Source organism: Mixophyes fleayi, chromosome 2 (assembly GCF_038048845.1).
Source record: "Mixophyes fleayi isolate aMixFle1 chromosome 2, aMixFle1.hap1, whole genome shotgun sequence".
Taxonomy (NCBI): Eukaryota; Metazoa; Chordata; class Amphibia; order Anura; family Limnodynastidae; genus Mixophyes; species Mixophyes fleayi.
In genome coordinates this window covers 157,319,988-157,334,248 of record NC_134403.1, presented here as the reverse complement: position 1 = coordinate 157,334,248, position 14,261 = coordinate 157,319,988, and the positions used below count along the sequence as shown (strand labels likewise).

At 38.8% G+C, this 14,261-nt stretch overlaps 1 protein-coding gene across 1 annotated transcript in view; it reads left to right on the top strand.

The window, feature by feature from the left end:
* CFAP47 (cilia and flagella associated protein 47) overlaps nt 1–14,261 on the top strand; it is a 402,255-nt gene that overhangs the window by 243,307 nt on the left and 144,687 nt on the right. The window contains exons 49-50 of the mRNA XM_075200313.1: nt 3,660–3,771; nt 10,017–10,142. Of these exons, the coding sequence (XP_075056414.1) occupies nt 3,660–3,771; nt 10,017–10,142 (238 nt within the window). The remainder of the gene's footprint in view (nt 1–3,659; nt 3,772–10,016; nt 10,143–14,261) is intronic.

Below are 14,261 nucleotides of genomic sequence, written 5' to 3'. Positions count from 1 at the left end.
AAACACCTGACGAAAGGTTTTGGTTCTGATTTAGGGTTTTGGGTTCTGATTTATTTTTAAAAAAGCATAAAAAGCGCTAATATCCATTTTTTTTTTGTTTTTTTACACTCCTACGCTATTATTAACCTCAATAACATTCAATAACAATCATTTCCACTAATTTCCAGTCTATTCTGAACACCTCACACCTCACAATATTCTTTTTAGTCCAAAACGTTGCACCGAGGTAGCTTTCTGGACTGCGTAGTTAACTTTGGATTTGCCCCCAACACTGAATGTAGTTTAATATCTGATACGCATCTATCTGGACTGCGTAGTGGAGTGAGCCCGGTACCCAATTTGGTACCGGGGCCACAATAAATCATCCTCAACGGGTCTGAATTCCACTGCACAGCTGCCTGCTCCTACATCCTCTGCAGCATATACAGGGTGTAGTTCGAGCGCGTCAATACTTCTTGTTTTTGACGATGACAGGTCATTTTCATTAATTTTGGATTTGGCCCCAACACTGAATGTAGTTTAATATCTGATACACATCTATCTGGACTGCGTAGTGGAGTGGCCCCGGTACCCAATTTGGTACCGGGGCCACAATATATCACCCTCAACAGTTCTGAATTCCACTGCACAGATAAAAACAAAGAACATAGTATTAAAAATGGCATTTCCCCTTTTTTGGAACTACAGAAACAAAGAACGTAGTAATAGAAATGGCAGTTCCTCTTTTTTGGAACTATAAAAACAAAGAACATAGTAATAGAAATGGCAGTTCCCCTTTTTTGGAACTACAGAAACAAAGAACGTAGTAATAGAAATGGCAGTTCCCCTTTTTTGGAACTACAGAAACAATGACCGTAGTAATAGAACTGGCAGTTCCTATTTTTGGAACTACACAAACAATGACCGTAGTAATAGAACTGGCAGTTCCTATTTTTTGAAACTACAGAAAGAATGAACGTAGTAATAGAACTGGCAGTTCCTATTTTTTGGGAACTACACAAACAATGACCGTAGTAATAGAACTGGCAGTTCCTAATTTTTGGAACTACACAAACAATGACCGTAGTAATAGAACTGGCAGTTCCTATTTTTTGGGAACTACACAAACAATGAGCGTAGTAATAGAACTGGCAGTTCCTATTTTTTGGAACTACAGAAATAATGAACAGTAAATAAATAAATAAATAGTAAATAGCAGTACCTATTATTTTTTGGTACAGCAGCAACAGTGAACGTAGTTTGACTTTGAAATAGCAGTACCTAGTATTTTTTAACTAATTTTTTTATCTTTTTTTCAATTATTTTTTTATGATTTTTTTTAATTATTTTTGTATACGTTTTTTATAAAAAAAAAATATTTTTTATAACTTTTGAATATTTTATAAATGACAATGCCCTTAGCAGAACAGAGCACAGGACACAGGCAGCACCACTGGACTCAGCAGGACAGAGCACAGGACACAGCACCACTGGATTCAGCAGGACAGAGCACAGGACAAAAGCACCACTGCACTCAGCAGGACAGAGCACAGGACCAAGTAACCACTGGATATTAAGCAGGACAGAGTGACAGGACACAGGACTCAGGACGGAGCACCACTAAACCTATAACCTCCCTCTTCAATGATCTGAGCCTGACTGAAGATGCCGGGCGCGAGCGGGGAATTTATGCAATCCGAGTCTCGCAAGATCCGACGCGAGACTCGGACGTCAGAGCCTCAGTTTCATTTTTTTTGGCGCCGGAAATACCCGAACAGTGCTCGGATCCCGTCGGATCCGCACTGTTCGGGTGGGCTCGGATTAAAGAAATCCGAGCCCGCTCATCCTTAGTTATGGGTGCCGTCTACCAGAGTAAACGGGAGCACTTCTTCATGCTGCAACCAATTGATAGCATACCAGTCCAGGGCCTTGGTACAAGTAGTGTAACTAGTTTTATTTAGCAGCATAAAATAAATTAAAAACATAGCATAATTTCTAGCCTATCTGGCTCTAACTAATATAGTTAAGAAATCCCTCACTAGGGGAAGGACCTAATGTCCCACATATAGAAATTAACAGAACTCACAGGTAAACAATAGCAGTGTCTCTCAACAGGCCTCTGACCTGTTCCCCAGGCAGTGAGAGACTGAGGTAACAGCCTCACAGCCATCCAACTACATCTTACATGTGCAATTCCTAATAGGCCAGCAAGTGCCTGGCAAGTTGGAATACCCAAAATGGGCCTAATGATTGGAGCCCACCCTTCGCTCTCCATTCATAACCTCAGGTTCCCTACATCAGCTCTTCCTGCAGCCGAAAAGCTATTTAAAGGAACTATTTAACCAAACACATACAAACTCCCTGGAGTTTTAAAACACGTACGACAGAATCCTGGGACATATATACCTCCCATCAATCACTTCCCTGGTGCATCTGTCACGAAATGTAGAGCACACTTCAAGCATTTTGTAGTGCCATTTTTGAAAACAATTTTCTTGCACAAAGTTTATTATTTTTGTTTCCATAGTCTTAAATTACTTATACTTTATGTTAGCTTAATATTTGTGAAAGCTGGATACAGGTGTGGAATCTATTATCTGGAATTCTTAGCACTTAGGGTTTTGAGGATAAGGGTTTTCTTGTTATTTGGAGCATAATGCCTAAAATATACTTTATTACATTTAAACGCACCTCTGTGTATGCCATGTCCGCAGGGAAGGATTAAGGGTCCAGGCCGCCCTAAGCTAATATATATAGCGCCCCCTTTCTTCCATGCCAGGCTAATATGCGGGAGGTAAAAAATAAACTCACGCTTAATTTAAAATACAGCTCACCCCATCCACCAATGTTTATTTTCCTATCTTTTTGAAACTCGGCTCCACTTAACATATTAGGATGGTCACGGCAAATCTTTGTCACTCAATTTTGTTTTTATTAAAATTTAGAACTGTATAAAACTGTATTGCAGAACGGAGGAATGACCAAGCACTACTGAGGGTGAAGATGTGGAGGGGCCAGTCAAGCATGCGACTGTCACTGTCCTTGTTATCCTCAAGTGCCCGGCAAAGGGTGACTCTTTGTCTTCAGCCTTTAACATGGGAATACGTCAAGATTAAACCCTTACTACATTTTTCCTTCATGTTTCATTTGTACTTTGGAGAACAATTATTCTGTTGCATTTTAACATTAATTTCAGTTTGTAATCTCTCCCTATCACAATTTTGCATTCCAAAAAATTTGCGCGCCCCAAAGCCTTGCGTTTTAGGCTGCAGGCATGTCAGCCTATTGGGTAATCAGGCCCTGTCTATCCCTGCTATACTCCTACTTATTCAATGTTTTTTACCGAAAAGCATTTATTTTCTAAATTTTCTTTATGGTTTATAGGACGTTTTATACGACATGTATTTTCCTGTTTTATCATTTATTTATGCTATTAACTTGTTTCATTTTTTTTTATTCTATTTTGTGCAACACAAACAGTTCTTACAGTACCATGAATTAAGCATCTTGAGTAAAACTGATGGTGTTATTTCCAACTCCTAAGATCCCCTTCTAAGCACCAGTTATTCTCCCTGCTTGTCTCTGGCACCATTAGAATGTGTTCATATTTAACTAAATATGATATTTAATACCAGCTGTTTATTTTTACTAATGATTATATTGTATCTCCTCATTTAAAGGTGGTGTCAGACATTCCATTTGTTGGTGGACCCCAAACATTAACGGTTAAACCTGGAACATCATCTCCCTATACTTTGAGTATATCTCCATTGAAACATGGTTTGTTCCCAGGTAATAAGATCTTGTACAAGTATGATATCAATTATTTTGACAAGTATTAGCTATTATTTATACCCTCAGAAAGCTTACTGCAGGGATAACAACATTACAAAAGTTGGCATTATTGCGTGTTACTCTAAAATTAAATGTTTGTCATTTTGATGAATTTTAAGACATTATATCGTGGTGGGTTACACATTGCAAAGTAATAGCTCAATTAAAAAATAGATTGTTGTCATGTGACATTTATAAATAAAGAGTACATTTTCAAAATGATACCTATGGTAGCTACCATCATACTTTAATGACATAGTCACCAGTTTTTTATATAACAATATGCTCAGTACACATCCCATACTACTGTACATACTGTACATCATAAAGCTTTACCTAAACATTATGGAATTGAATGCTGAAAGATAATAGAAAAGGACCTTTCCAATGAAAGCATATAATGCAGAAGGATGAGTTTACGAGTAGGTTATCATGCTGAGATAAAACAAATGATAAGTGGGATGCTGGTGTCAAGAATGTTTTTTTATCACTTTATATAAGCTAGAGATGGTCACTGACCCCTGTGTTTTGGTTTTGGATTCGGTTTTGGATCTGGATTACCGTCGTGTTTTGGTTTTGGTTTTGCAAAACTGCCATTGCGTGTTTTGGTTTTGGTTTTGGTTTTGTTTGGTTTTGTTTTGCTATTTTTTTGGAAAATCCATGTTTTTGGGCCTAAATTAACCCAATTTAGTGCTCCAACTGTTTTAGAGACAAGTAATCTAATTGTTGAGGTAATAAATCATCCAAAAAAACAGTTTAATTCTTCGTTGGTAGGCCTATTCTACACACAAAACAGATTGTCTTCCTCTCCATCTATGCATATTGGCAATGCAGCCATCGTCTTTGAATATATATTACACCCTACACTTATAGTTAAATATGTAAAGAAATGGAAAAAGCCAGTTTGGTTTCTGTCTCTCAAGGCCCCCCTCCACTTGTATAAAATACCAAAAAATTCAGCCATTATAGACTGTACAATATTAATTGACATGGAGAAAGCCAGTTTGGTTTCTGTCTCTCTAGGCCCCCCTCCACTTGTATAAAATACTGAAAAATTCAGCCATTATAGACTGTACAATATTAATTGACATGGAGAAAGACAGTTTGGTTTCTGTCTCTCTAGGCCCCCCTCCACTTGTATAAAATACAAAAAAATCCAGCCGTTATAGACTGTACAATATTAATTGACATGGAGAAAGCCAGTTTGGTTTCTGTCTCTCTAGGCCCCCCTCCACTTGTATAAAATACTAATAAATTCAGCCGTTATATACTGTACAATATAAATTGAAATGGACAAAGGCAGTTTGGTATCTGTCTGCATCAGATCCTCTCTCCACTAGGAGTAAAATAGAAAACTATTCAGCCGTTATATAATCTAGAATATAAATAGAAATTGAGAAAGGCAATTTGGTATCTGTCTGCATCATAATCATCAACATCATCATTAGCGCCCTCGTCGCCTACACAAATCTCCCCCTCATCCTCTTCTAATTCCAAAGTGGCATCCTCAATTTGGGTATCACCGGCTACACTCGGGCTATTAAGGCACACATAAGCAGAATGCTCACGATTAGACATCCCACTGTTGGATGGACTCTCCACAGGGATTGTTGTCATTTGTGAATCAGAGCAAATATTCTCCTGTAATGCCTCACTGTTATCTTGCAGCTCGGCTTTGACGCGTAACAGTAGTTGTGCACCAATTGTAGGCTGGGTAACTTTTTGGTATCTGCCACTAATAGCCAAAGGTGAAGGCCTCATTCTCTCTTTGCCACTGCGTGTGTAGAATGGCATGCTTGCAATTTTTTTTTTATCGTCACTTAACTTTTGCTCAGTTACACTTCTTTTTCGCTTCAATACAGTAAATTTTTTTTTGGTTTTTGTTTTTTGCACTAATTTGAAAACACTCTGTTGTTTGACATCGCCTTGGCCAGATGACGTACTGGGAACACTAACATCAGGACTGGTGACAGAACCTGGTTGCTCATTCAGATCATATGTGGACTGCTTTGAATCCATTCTGAGCGCAAACCACTGGGGAGTGCTAAAAATTATTTAGTAGATACTGCTGACAGATATGACTTTTGACAGCCAGAAATATTAATGCACAATTAGGGAGGACACCCCAAAAGCACTGAGGAGTGCTAAAAATTATTTAGTAGATACTGCTGACAGATATGACTTTTGACAGCCAGAAATATTAATGCACAATTAGGGAGGACACCCCAAAAGCACTGAGGAGTGCTAAAAATTATTTAGTAGATACTGCTGACAGATATGACTTTTGACAGCCAGAAATATTAATGCACAATTAGGGAGGACACCCCAAAAGCACTGAGGAGTGCTTAAAATTATTTAGTAGATACTGCTGACAGATATGACTTTTGACAGCCAGAAATATTAATGCACAATTAGGGAGGACACCCCAAAAGCACTGAGGAGTGCTAAAAATTATTTAGTAGATACTGCTGACAGATATGACTTTTGACAGCCAGAAATATTTATGCACAATTATGGGGGACACCCCAAAAGCGCTGGGGAGTGCCAAATATGAAGAAAAAATAATAAACCTCTATCCTCCTCTCTGCACTAGAGATTTTGGTTAGAGCAATTGCAAGAACAATATTGTATTCTCTGTCCCTGCTCTAATTAGCCTATGACTACACCCTGCTCTCTCCCTCTGTCAAATGGCGATGGATTGCTGTGGAGGCGTGTATTTATAAAGTTGAAGTATCGCGAGAACCGAGCCCCGAGATCCGACGACGTCACAATGACGTTCGGCCTCGATTTGGATTCGGAATGGGCGGGAGAGTACCGAGCTGCTCAGCTCGGTACTCGGATACCCAAAGTTCGGGTGGGTTCGGTTCTCGGAGAACCGGACCCGCCCATCTCTAATATAAGCATTCATTTTAAAGAAATACTAAACTTTAATTGAGATCATTTCAAGTGAAAGGTAGGTTGTACATGGATAGTTTTAATGAAGGGAGAAATATATATGCAGGGAGAATGTTTTCAGTATGTTTTGTCTTTATGTAGTATATACTGTATTAATAACCATGCCCATCAACATACCTTCACTGCTATATAGTTTTGAATCCTGCCCCTGCTGGATGAGCAAGTACGAGAGAGAACAAACATTTAAAATAGGCAAACAAATATACTACAGAAAATCTGTGATCTTTCATTACCTGCCATTTGGGAGGTCCCAAAGGGAACTCGGGTGGCAAGCGTGGGAAGGGGCGTGCTATTCAATGGAGAGATTTTACAGCATCGCACATTGATGGAACTGTTGTTCCAGGAAATTCGGGAGCCTCCTGGACACTATGGGAGAGTAGGCAAACTTGCATAGAATTTTCAGTCTGAGCTCTGATCCTGCATATTAGTGAGTACATATCTAGCAAATTAGTGACAACATTTTTGTATCCACCATTGTACTACTGATATACAGTAGGATATTGAAAAGTGGTATAAATCTCTAGGACACTCCTCAGACTATTCTAGAGTATATTTGGTCTCCTGTTTATTGCTGCATCTAAAGAGCAATAATTTCACTTGACATGAAATAACTGTGCTTCTTCTGCAGCAGATAGCTATGTTTGGAGTGAGGTGTTTCTCTTAGTAAGCAGGCAGGAGTTTGAGAGACAGCTTTGCAGAAGTGCACTGTGTCTATTGGTTGATTCATACATAGGGGCAAGGGCAGGATTATTAATATGTATTGTTAACATAGGTAGGTATTAACGGACAGACGTGAGAGGTCCCTGCTTGCAAGCTTACAATCTTTCTTATTATATTTTCTTTATAAGGTGCCACAAAACGTCCGCAGCGATGTAGAGGAAATTTACAGTAGTATAAAATAAACATACAGCAAGGATCCATAACACATTACATAATATATGAAAAACAAAATAATATGAAAACCAGACATGCAAATTAAACAAATTACACACAGATAACTTGTTAATGCAGACCTAGTTATTTACGGGTCAGTGAGAGTGATGGTAATGTCCAACTTGAAGTAGGCCAGGGCTCAAGAAAACAGGGCTAGGGAAGCAGGCCTTGAGGTACAGAGGGTGATGGAATAGTAGAAGGAGAACACGAGGAAAGAGGACCCTGGCAAATAGGCGTTTGATAAGGTTAAGTGCACTTATTGCATATTGGATCAGCCAGATAGCAATGGGAAAAAGAGCTTAGTGTGGCTATGTGATTCAGTCAGGGGTCAGATGTTTTTTGAATATAGAAGGGGAATAAATGTAAGCCTAGGAAGGTTACGAAGTTTGCCTCAAGAGATGAGTTTTCAGAGACTGCTTGAAATTTTGGAGGCAAAAGGTAAGGGATATATTCACTAAACTGCGGGCTTGAAAAAGTGGAGATGTTGTCTATAGCAGCCAGTCACATTCTAACTGTCATTTTGTAGAATGCACTAAATAAATGAAAGCTAAAATCTGATTGGTTGCTATAAGCAACATCTCGATTTTTTCCAAACCCGCAGTTTAGTAAATATACCCCTAAGTCTTGTTGTGCAACTGAGGGCATTCCACAGAGTGGGTGCCAGGGGCGGGCTGGACCAGGGGGCAGCGGGCACCCGGGCCGCTCAGTCGGGGCTGCACCCGGGCCGCCTCCCCCCGTCCCCGGCCATGGATGCAAAAACATTTTTAATATTACAGGCGGACGCGATGCGGCCGCGTCAGCGCACAGGGGGCCGCATCACATGACTCGCGATGCGGCCGCGTCATTGGACGCGGCCGCATCGCATGTCATGTGATGTGGCCACCTGTGCATCCCCCGGGCTGATACCTCCCAGCCCGCGCCTGGTGGGTGCTGTCTGAAAAATTTATGTAATCTGAAATGGGAGCAGGTAATAAGTTGAATGAAAGGCACACATCATGGGCAGAGCAGAGGGGTCGAGCTTGGAGCTTAGTCCAGTAAGGAGGAATTGCAGTAGTCAATGTGGGAGATTATGAGTGCATGCATTGATTATTTATGATGGGGGAAATACTTATTATTTCATGATGGGGGCACTGTTCATACTGGATCTATGTGGCACTACAACTGCCAGGATGCTCATGGGCGCAAGTGTATGCTGCCACTTGTGGTGAGACGTGTGCAGTATAAATGGTGTCCCCATCATGAAATAACAAGTGTTGCCACTATAATAAATAATTATTGCCCCAATAGGCAGTCAAATATTTCTGCCCATGAATATAATTATTCATATTACCCCCATAATATAATAATACAATAATATTCCCTGCTAATATAATGAAAACTAAAGTTATTAATAAGTTAATCATAATTAATTTTGTCCCCATAATCCTGAAATAGTGATTGGCCACATAATTCCAAGTCAATGGTGCCTTCTCTTATATTCTGAATGGCGAGATAGCTCAAACATCCAATGAGAAGCAGGTATAAAAAAAAAATGTCTTTTTTCTGGCAGTTTTGTTGGCGGTTTTGACCTAACCAATGGTGGTTCAGCTGTTTTGAATCTTCCACACATTGCCAGCCATTTAACATCCCAACCTCAAATCGCCCTTAAGAAAATGTGGAGTTTTGGTCCACAAAATCGCAGGCGATGTGCGACGGCTTAAAACTGCCGCCAAACATAATTTTTAGTAAATCTAGTCCTCAGTCTCAGCTTTTTGACCTTCGGAGTTAATACTTTATTATTTGGCAGAGCTGTATTAAAATGTTAGATTTGCACTGACCACTGTTTTTTACCTTTATGGTTCTTATATGCAAATTTAAATTTTGAGATTGAGTGGTCCGTTACAAAGAGTCTGAGGGCTAGATTTACTAAGCTGCGGGTTTGAAAAAGTGGGGATGTTGCCTATAGCAACCAATCCAATTCTAAGCTGTCATTTTGTAGAAAGTACTAAATAAATGAAAGCTAGAATCTGTTTGCTATAGGCAACATCCCCACTTTTTCAAACCCGCAGCTTAGTAAATCTAGTCCTGAGTATCTTCGACAATATATGTGAGAAAAGAAAGAAAGATTATATATAATCTACATTAAATAATATATTATTGAAAATAGTGAAACTCAAGAATAAGAATTGTTTCTTCTGGTTGAGAATTGATAATATCTTTCTTCAGTGTCTTTACATTGGATTATAGCCTACACCTAAGTTTCATTTATACAGAAGTCTAAACTCTAAAACACAATTATAACTATTAATACAACATCTGGTATCTGCTTTTGTTAGGTGTAATCTCATTTGTGGAAGATGGAGAACAACAACAATTTCAGTGTGTCATCCCACCAGGATCTACAGATGGCGTTGAGGCTGATGAAATTCATGGATTTCAAACTGCTGATGTAGGGATAGCAGGTATGTGTGTTATGGGCAATAGAGAATCTGTCAATATACACTGTAGTCTAAAGGTAAAAAAAAAAAATTGTTCAAAAAGGCTGTGTCTCAAACACTCAAACATAATTTGATGACCTAGAACAATAGATTCAAAGAAAATGTCACTTTAACATTTTAATCAGATTGCATAAAAAAATCTTTCAGTACTATTTCTCTTAACTGCATATAAAAACATGCTTCACTGAACATAGTCCTTCTTTGAAAAGATGAAATCGACATGCTGACATCCTGCTTAGAATAAGCTTCTTCACACAGACCCAGAAACTACAGGGGTTTATCTCTATCTAAGGATTATGTGAAAACAACTTCATGACCAAACTGCTTATGTGAAAACAACTTCATGACCAAACTGCTTTACACATATAGGGTTAAAGCTGGCTATGTGGAAGGAGGTGAGGGGGAGTTTATTTTTTAGCATCTTTAGTATGGTAGTAAATAAATTGCAAATGAACTATGAATTTATATATATTATTAGTAAGTGAATATTTTTTATTTAAATCAAGCTCTTAATTTGTGTAATGCAGTAAAGGTAAGAGTCCTCCATTGTGCGTAAAGGAGGTTCCCATAATCCTTTTCTTTGCCAAACAAACTACCAAGCAATACTGACTTAATATGTATCGGCATTTATAAAACTATATATGTGTTGTATATTATGTCACCAAGAATTTGGGACAAAACTCCCACTGTCACTTCACTGCAGACAATAGTAGAAAGCTAGTAGGAAGTATAAAGTGGTAAAATACAGACCATTGTATACCTCACCTCTACTGAGGTGTAAAGTGGTAGCTGGACTCATTACTTTAGCAAGTTCAGTGGTTTACTTTACACCTGTTGTATAAATAGCCTTTATTGGTGAATAGTGCTTGATGCCATTATGCTACATGTTAAAGCAACCACATCACTTCCCTAAACGTCATAAAATGAGTGGGATTAGGGATTTAAGGAGTTCTACATTCTGGTAGCCACCAGAAATCAGGATTTTGGATTGTGACAGACACCACAGATCATGTTTTGGGTTGTTGAACCCACCAAAGATATTGGTTGGAATTGTTATAGACACGTAATATTATTTATTTCAGATATAATAGTGATCATTTAAGTGTGTGTGTGTGCGTGATCCTTATAACATTCATGTATAATCTGAATTATTTACCTTTACTCTTCATTGTACTTTGTACAGCTCATTTATACATATAATTTTTAAAAAAGTGTAAAAATTAGTAAGATGTCATGAGTTGTCATGTTTTAGACTATTTATCATCAGTTTTCAATGGAAATGGACTGATCAATTTGTTTAACTGAATGCCAGGGTTTCGTCATTCGATAAATAATTTGCACATTGATCTACAAATTTTGCTCCAAATTTGTGGCACTATTTGCACCTCTGGAGGTCAGGTAAAGCAAGAATTAACAAATGTCACAAGTCTATGGCCTTACAAAAGGAGTTTATACTGCCCCTGGCCCTCATCCTTTCTGGTTTGTTCTGGGGGACCATATCAGTGGATGCTACGTTTAGTAGTTGTGACTTGTGATGAGAGCTGTGACTTATCAGTGTCTTTACCACTAACCCAATCTTCATCTTCACCTTGTGCACATATTGTATGCAGCAGCATATTCTGATGTTTATTTTATTTTATATCTTTCTTAGCTCTACAATGATTCCCAATCTATTGCCATCCAATAGGTGTGTGTGTGTGTGTGTTTTTGTTCTCCATTTTTTCTCCACTTGTTATTAGCATTAACTATCTAAAGGGGGTATTCAATTGTTAACGGGGAAAAACGAGCGCTCAAAAAATCTTAGCGTTAATACGGTAATTACTTGTGAAATTTAAGCTCGCCGCTCCCTGAGCGGCGAGCTGAAATTCCGCGAGTAAACTACCGTATTAACGCTTTTCACGCGCAATATTACCGTATAAATGGTAATATTTTTTAAGCGCTCATTTTTTCCCGTTAATGCTAACAATTGAATACCCCCCTATGTGTACAAACCCAGACAATACATTATCACCTGAACTGATATATTTACTGGCACAGAAAACCCTATTTTCTTTCTGCACTTGTCATTAATGTTGTTTGGTATACAGTTGTACAAATACTCAAGTAATAAATTGTTCTCTTTGCTTGTGTATTATTTTTTTTTACAATGCAACAACTAGTGCAAAAAACGCTCTTTTTTTTTTAACTTGTCAATATCACTAGTCACTCACTTACTTTATAGAGGATGATGACTTGACATGAATAAAACTATCAAGAAGATAATGTATGCTTTGACAATAAAGGCTACAATAAATCAAAGCGGTGGTAATCGTTTTTATGATTACCACTATTCCGACATGGAGAAGCCCTACAAAGAAAATCCGAAATTATGAAAAATCTATTGGAAAATAATAAGACTTACCTTCAACCTGACGCTGGAGATCTCTGATGGGAGCACCATGCTGACCGCAAGTGATTCTGATTGGATAAGTGTTCGGCACTGCAGGCTGACGTCATCGTTATGACGGTCAATAGAAATTGAAAGCGGCACTTAACCCGACATTACCGCTTTAAATTTCTATTGACAGACGTAGCAACGACGTCAGCCTGCAGTGCCGAACACTTCTCCAATCAGAATCACTTGCTGACAGCATGGTGCTCCCATCGGAGATCTCCAGCGTCGGGTTGAAGATAAGTCTGTTTATTTTCCAATCGATTTTTCATAACTTCGGATTTTCTCTGTAGGGGTTTTCTATGTCGAAGTAGTGGACATCGGTAAAGCGTACCCAACCCAAATCAAAGTAGTACCCAAAGAGACAATGCATATATCTGTTAATAAATAATTAAGAGAAGTGCAATAAGTTATGGTTTACAAAAGACAGAAGACCATTCAGTTCACCTGTTGTATAATCATCTGTAGCATCTGCAGGTGTACATTACAGGTACACAATTGGAAGGCACTGGATGAAGCACTCCAATGGATCAAATGGTGTTTTTTTTTTATTAAAATGAACAAGAGCAACACTCACATTATATGGGATGTCATCACAGCAATAATATTCATTTAAGGACTGCACTTTACCACACCAGGCACTCAACTAATCAATCAGTGAAATGTGCCAGTACTGCATTTTCGAGAGGGAGTTTCTTTGACTGGCTGAGGTAATAGGTCTCGAAACGCATGGCTGCCTTAACACACGCATCTAGCATAACTGCCCGCATTCCGCCCCAGCACACTGTGAATGAAAGTAGAGAAAATTAAAAACAATAACACAGACTGGGCTGCTAGTTCTACATAATCTACAACCCTACAAACAACTGCCTAGAAAGTTCCCAATTCAAGCTATAAAAACCCATAGATTATATTGGTAAATACTCATTTTATTGGCAATCATAATTGAGTGATATTGCGGTAACTTAATGGTGCTGCTTCCAAATTTGACATCTGTTTTGCTAGATTGGCTCAATTATTTTAGATAATTAGTAATCAATTGAAAAACATAGAAATGCAAAAACAATTATGGTCAAGCAGAGTTTACTTCCAAATCACATTGAAATTGTCTTAAATCATACAAAGGTATAAATAATAAATATACCTATTTCCCGCAACCGTCACTACCATTAAATAATTCATATTCACATTTAATAAATAGACCTCATGCTCCTCAAACTCAGCCCCACATTCAATTAATAGCCCCCAAACCACCCCATCTTAAATTAATAGTCCCCACTATAAAATGAAATTGCCCCACCATCACCCCACAAACATAATAGCACCCATTAGTTAGCCACCACCTACCACACACATTACATTGCCACAAGCCTGCTGTGCCATCACACACGCATTACTATGCCCCTTCATCACCATACTGTGCCCCCTTATAATCACACTGCACCCTCCATGCTGATTTTGCTTCCCTCTTCTCCTGGCCCCTCTTTATAACACTGTGCTGTGCTGCTTGTGCCCCCTTCACCCTGTGCCATGCTGCTTTGGCCCCCCCTCAACACTCTACCATGCTGCTTTGACCCCCCCTCAACACTCTGCCATGCTGCCTTTGGCCCCCCCTCCACACTCTGCCACGCTGGCTTTGTCTCCCCCCCCCC